The 6,400-nt window shown below is 39.8% G+C and overlaps 1 protein-coding gene and 1 long non-coding RNA gene across 2 annotated transcripts; one reads left to right on the top strand and one right to left on the bottom strand.

Moving 5' to 3' along the window:
- Positions 1–1,312: 1,312 nt before the first annotated feature.
- On the top strand, positions 1,313–2,889 carry LOC141816019 (GDSL esterase/lipase At1g28600-like). Its single transcript, XM_074703854.1, has 3 exons — positions 1,313–1,456; positions 1,548–1,824; positions 2,458–2,889. Exons 1-3 carry the CDS (start codon positions 1,343–1,345, stop codon positions 2,706–2,708), a joined length of 642 nt encoding a protein of 213 aa, XP_074559955.1. The 5' UTR covers positions 1,313–1,342; the 3' UTR covers positions 2,709–2,889.
- Positions 2,890–4,292: 1,403 nt separating this feature from the next.
- LOC141816018 (uncharacterized) lies at positions 4,293–6,369 on the bottom strand. The gene is made up of 3 exons (XR_012600644.1): positions 6,028–6,369; positions 5,149–5,214; positions 4,293–4,571 (listed from the first exon to the last, which is right to left on the bottom strand). It is a non-coding gene; the product is annotated as an uncharacterized LOC141816018 (long non-coding RNA).
- Positions 6,370–6,400: the final 31 nt, after the last annotated feature.

Consider the following 6,400-nt stretch of genomic DNA (forward strand, 5'->3'; position numbering starts at 1 on the left):
ATAAATTTTGCGATAAAAAGGGAAGTTGTTGCTAATTTGGAACGAAATTTACGACAAAAAAAATTTTGTTGCAATAATTGCGATGACCTATATTTGTCGCAAAATTTGTCACAAATTTATGACAAATTTAATTATTCGTCGCAAATTTACGACGAAACAACATGTTCGTCGCTAAATTTTGCAATCCTGGCAAAATAAAATACCCTGACCCATTTGATTTGGCGACGAATTTATGATTCGTCGCAAAGTTTGCGACAAATTAACGAGTTCGTCGCAGATATTGCGACAAATCACGAATTCGTTGCAATATGGGCGACAAAACAAGATATTTGTCGCCACATTTACGACGAAACTTCCGACTAAAGGCTATTCGTCGCTAAATTTGGTGATTCCGCCACAACTTACCTAGCCGGGACCCACTTGATTTGGCGACAAATTCATGATTCATCGCCAAATTTGTGACAAATTTAATTATTCGTCACAAATTTGCGACGAAACAACATGTTCGTCGCTAAATTTGGCGATCCCGGCAAAATAAAATACCCGGACCCATTTGATTTGGCAACGAATTTGTGATTCGTCGCAAAGTTTGCGACAAATTAACGAGTTCGTCACAGATATTGCGACAAATCACGAATTCGTCGCAATATGGGCGACAAAACAGGATATTTATCGCCACATTTACGATGAAACTTCCGACTAAAGGCTATTCGTCGCTAAATTTGGTGATTCCGCCACAACTTACCTAGCCGGGACCCACTTGATTTGGCGACGAATTCATGATTCGTCGCCAATTTGGTGATGAATCATGAATTCGTCGCAAAAGTGGTGACGAATAATCGGATTCGTCGCCAATGTTGCGATGAATGTGTCGCAATAGCCCTAACTTAAAGTTTTCGGCCGATCCCCTTCTCCCCCCCCCCCCCCCTCCGCTCGCGATTTTTCTCTCCTTCGCTTCTGCGCAGCGCTGCAATCCGGCGTTTTCTCGGCTTCCAGCTCCTCCGGCGACGGCAAACTCCTCCAGCGACGAATCCACTCCGTGCTTGAAGGTAAGATCTCATTTGCCAAAATGGAAAAAAAATGATTGTTGATAAGATAAGACATATTTGAGGATTACCAAAAGTAGAGAAAGTTTATGAAGATAAATATAGTTTTATTTTACCGTGTAAAAATGGATAGAGATTCAATTGGCTAAGGTCATAGCTTGAAGATATATTTAGACAGATTTTAATTTTATTGGACAATATAATTTTTTATGTTAGCCAAGAACTATTCTTTAAATTGTGAATCTTGTGATGTTATGTCAGATCCGAAAGATGTATTGAATAGTTCATTAATCTTGATGGGAGAGATTGGTGGGAATGACTACAACCATCCATTCTTCCAACAAAGAACAGTGGATGAAGTAAGAACCTTTGTTCCTGATGTAATTGGTTCAATTAGTTCAGCGATCAATGTGAGGCCTCTGCTTATGATTAGTGTTTTGCTACTAGTTCTTAGATTAATATTCTTGATCTTTAATGAAATCTCTTTTCTCATTTGAGTAGGAGTTAATCAGTCTTGGGGCAAAGACAATGTTGGTTCCGGGAAACTTCCCGATTGGATGTGTGCCTGTGTATTTAGATATCTACAAGACTGATAATGTTGAAGAATATGAGTCAGAAACAGGCTGCATCAAATGGTTGAATGAGCTCTCTCAGTACCATAACCGCTTGCTCAAGGAGGAGTTGGTTCGGCTTCAGAAGCTTCATCCACAAGTGAAGATTATTTATGCTAATTACTATGATGCCATGCTAAGCTTCTTCCACGCTCCACATGTCTTCGGTGCGTGCCTCTCTCTCTCCTATCAGACAAAAGATAAATATTGCTAATTGTCTTTCAGTTGTTTTTAATGAAATTTACTGACCATGTTTTAAGTTCTGGATATATTGTGAACAATAGTTTTTAGGATGCTAGACTGGAACTTGGATGCTTTAGAACCTATTGGAAGGTGTCACAGGACTTCTTGTCGTTAAGTCTAACTCTGAATAAGATTGTCTTAGTACCTATAACAATGTGAAATAGCTTATTCATCATCTGATAAAATATGAGGACACATTTTTAGTCTAATGCAACCTCTGACACTTGTTAGTCTAGCCAAATTTTGATTGGTAGCATGCTGCTTGAACTTCTCTTCAGTAGTGAAAAATGGCTGTGCCAAGAGAAAAATCTGAAACTTATTTGCGTAAATTATGTTTTGATCAGCAGCTTTTAAGTTTTGTGAGTAATGCAGAACATGTTTATACTGACCCTTAAAGTCAATGTGAATTAGTTAGGAAAACAAAACTGATACCTGATACAACTCTAGTTCCAGTTCCTTTCGGTGCAGGGATGTCCCATAAAAGTTTTATGCACGCACAAGACAACACGACGACGATATGGCAGAATCCTGATTTATCGATATCTTTGTGATTGTAGGATTTGAGGCTCCTCTACGTGCATGCTGTGGAAGCGATGACCCATATGGCGTCAACCGAAATGCGGCTTGTGGCCACATAAATGCAAAGGTTTGCAGCGATCCATCTCGCTCAGTCTCCTGGGATGGCATTCACCTAACCGAGGCAGCTTATGGAGCAATTGCAAATAGCTTATTAGAAGGACCACATGCCAACCCTCCCTTAAAGCAGGCATGCTCAGGCATCCAACTGAACGATGTTTACGACTTCTAGCCGGTTTATTGTCAAGGACATACACATTCTTCACTGGCTGAGGATGCTACTGCCGAACATTGTTTCTTCATTGGGGCCGACTAGCAGAGTCAATGGAAGATGGAATGTCTCAAACTGATTAAGGTGCCTCTGCTGTGTCAGCATTGCCTTTGTTAATGAATACTATTAGCTTTTGCGTTGGACACATTCGGATTGAATGTAATGAATGACCCATTAGATTCATGCTATATAATAAATTTGCATTTCCGGATGGTCGTTCGACACTGATTTGAAACTGTTCTATTGAAACTTCAATCATCAGCTCCAGTAGAAGCATTAATGGAAGAAAATGCATTCAACGTGCACATATGATACCTACTTGTTTAATTAAGATGACAGTGGTCGATCTTGAAGGCTACAGATGCATTCACCGTGCAAGGAAAACAGGAGATTCACGGTTCTTTAATTCCTCTTTTGCGTGGCCTCTATTCCATCTTGAAAAGACTTGCTCTTTTGTATATAAACATTTATGAAAAAAAGTATTATATTTTGGTCAAATGATTGTAATAGTGTATTTTACAATAAAGTCCTCTTAATTTACATTGTAAATAATTTGGTGTCTGTGAGACACAGAAGACCATGATTATCGGTCCCTTGTGAATTATAAACTAAGGCTCACAACCAAGATGGCTTTGGACAAACCATCGGGAACGGTTGTAGTGTAATTCGGTGACTGTCTGTCTTGACTGTAGAATTATACTAGTGCACTTTGTGTGTATTGAGTAGGACCATTGAGGTTGTTCGATTTACACTGACTCGCAAATTGAACAAGACCTCTGTTATTATACTTATGCACTCTTAATCCCGATGTAATAAATGGACACCTATAGATAGTAGTTATTGCTTTGATTTACCAAAGGGTGAGATCTTTCCGTCAGATCAAATATTCTCGGTAAGTTGGGTGATGTTACTATTTATACGGTGTGCCATTAATTATAGAAGGAATCCGTGTCCCAGTAGGGCTGATGATGTCCCCTTGGAGAGCTCATAAGGATTGTCAAGTCAAATCTTGCAAGTGGACTTGGTCCGGCTGACAATAAGGTTGAGTGGTACTATTCAAGGTCTTAGATGTCGATTATTGAGTTGTCAGTGAACTCAGATAATTGACGGACATACGATATCTTAAACACGGGGAGCAATGCATAAAATAATAAGAAGGAACCCATAACGTAATTTGGGGATTGGATTGGTAGTGCAACAATGATCCTCTAGTGGAATGGATCGTTGTTGATGGATGTAGGTGTGTATTCGGGGTTGAATACGGGATCCGAAATCCATCAAAAGGCCAGATCCAATACCTCCTCGAGGTCCCCACTGTAGCCTAAAGACATCTTCAAAAGGATGCAATCAAACGGATGAGATTAGTTCTCAGCCGTCAGATGAGATCTAATCGCGACCGTAGGATGAGATCAGCTTGTATCCGTGGGATTAGATCAAGTTACATCCATCGGATCGAAATAAATAAAGAGGACTTGTCACGCCCCGGGAGACAGTTGCCCGAGAATTTCGGCAGCATCTCCCCTGTGACAATTCACCTTCCCTGAATACAAACATAATAAGGCCTACCCGACCACAATCCACATATATATAAACTGTAAACCGGAAACTCTATTACGATAATAAAGTCCACAACCGACAACTACAGACATGCACTACTAAACCAAACCCATATACGAAAATTCACAGGAAATAAACCAGTTTCTGACACAATACGACATAAGACGATTCGTGACACAATAGACTCCGAAAATGTAAGCAAAATGAATTAACCAAATTTCAACTCGACGCGGGACTAGCAGCGCGGCTCTCCAGACAGACCTCAACCTGAAAAGATAAAATCAACGGAGTGAGTTCAATGAACTCAGCGGATATCTAGCAGATATGTATAAATAAGCTATTTACCAGTACTAATCATGATTGTACAGAAATAAATACAGAACTGAACTACTGAATAGCTGTGCATACCAGAATCATATGTAATAACACAACGGTATAAATCCTGCAACATAGGTAAGATCAAAAGCCCAAATGCCTAAGGTATCCTGTAGGTGCATGTCACACCTATGCAGTAAATAAATGCAATCCTGTAGCGACGGACTCAGACTATAAAGGAGCCGATGATCGCTAACATAAAATCCTGGTGCGACGGGCTCAGACTATAGAGGAGCCGATGATCGCTAGTATGCAAATCCTGGAGCGACGGGCTCAGACTATAAAGGAGCCGATGATCGCTAGTATGCAAATCCTGGAGCGACGGGCTCAGACTATAAAGGAGCCGATGATCGCTAGTATGCAAACATGTAGATATAAAGCAAAATAAATTATAAAGCAAAATACTACTAGTCATAGCAAACTATACACATCAAACGACATATCTAAATAGATGAGTCGAGATACCCGCCTTTCGAAAGTAGCCGGTGTCCGGAAAGAGAATCTCTGCCTCGAAATCCGATAGCAAGTCAATGTCCTGTATCAGAATAAATAACTTTCCTAAATACGCTGATATGTATATATGCATTTTTTTCCATTAAATAAAACCTTAGTCGATTTATAATATTTGGTTAACCTCCTCTAATTTAAACCTAACATAGAGTTACACTAATCCAACCCCGATTCGATCAATACTAAAATCTAATTAATCCACTTATCCATTTAACTTATTAGTTATATAAATCAAGTAATATGACTAATATCAACCCACGCTTTTTTCAAAAATTTGCACACTTTATCATGCACCCTTGCACCAAGGAAACTCTCATGGCATGTAAGAGAAAGAAGTTTCCACAGAAGATGGGGTTAGATGGACTCCACATAATTTCAAAGAGACCCAGTTTAGCATTCATGGACAAGCTCCGGATTTATAAAGTTCCTTTGCATAAGAATTTCTTTTTCAAGTAAATCATCACTTCGAAGGAATAACTTGCAATTTAAAGAAGCCCTAGAAATAAAAATCTAGGTGAATTTCTACCAGCAAGGAGATGGTGATTCTCATCCAGAAGTCATAAGGTAGATAATATAATTTCACCCATCTATCAGTACAACTATAGTGATCGGTTACGTTATTCTCTTAGAAGATACCATTCATGCTTAGGAACTATCCTGCACCATAAATGCCCAAAATTACAAGGAAAGACTTGTTCCATCATTCGACGCGTAACTGACACCGAAAATAAACAATATGTATTTATCAAAACAGGAACAGATCCTATGGCCTATGCCATTCCCAAATTGAAATGACAATAAGATAAATCCAAGAATAGCCTAATAGCAATTCACTTACAAAGACTGCTGAAGTTGAAAACGATCGACGACGTTGGACAAGGAGCAGGCGGAGGATCAATCGGCAGCGGCGCTGGTCTTCTCCACACGTCAGGCAGAGAAGGGTGTGGCGGCAACGGGGGTCGCGATCGGCGACGTCGAGCAGAGAGGGTCACCGAAAGAGAAGGAGGCGCGGCGGCAACGAACAAAACCTAGGGTTTGGCTTGACGGAAGAAGGAGAAGAGAAAGGCGGTGTCGGCGGAAGAGAGGGGAAGGCGGGGTGTTAAAGAGGTTTAATTGATTCCTAATGGGTTTAGGGTTTTAAACCCGAAACCCATTAACCTTTATTTATTTATTTATTTATTTATTTATTGTTTTTTTTTCCGTATTTTACA

This window comes from Curcuma longa, unplaced genomic scaffold (genome assembly GCF_044706935.1).
Source record: "Curcuma longa cultivar G26 ecotype Majalengka, Jawa Barat unplaced genomic scaffold, ITB_CL_G26_1.1 contig_13958, whole genome shotgun sequence".
Classification (NCBI taxonomy): domain Eukaryota; kingdom Viridiplantae; phylum Streptophyta; class Magnoliopsida; order Zingiberales; family Zingiberaceae; genus Curcuma; species Curcuma longa.

Coding starts and splice junctions, on each gene's coding strand:
- LOC141816019 (XM_074703854.1), top strand. CDS start 1,343: ATGGGAGAGATTGGTGGGAATGACTACAACCATCCATTCTTCCAACAA. Junction 1,457..1,547: donor CAATTAGTTCAGCGATCAAT/GTGAGGCCTCTG, acceptor TCATTTGAGTAG/GAGTTAATCAGTCTTGGGGC. Junction 1,825..2,457: donor CCACGCTCCACATGTCTTCG/GTGCGTGCCTCT, acceptor TTGTGATTGTAG/GATTTGAGGCTCCTCTACGT.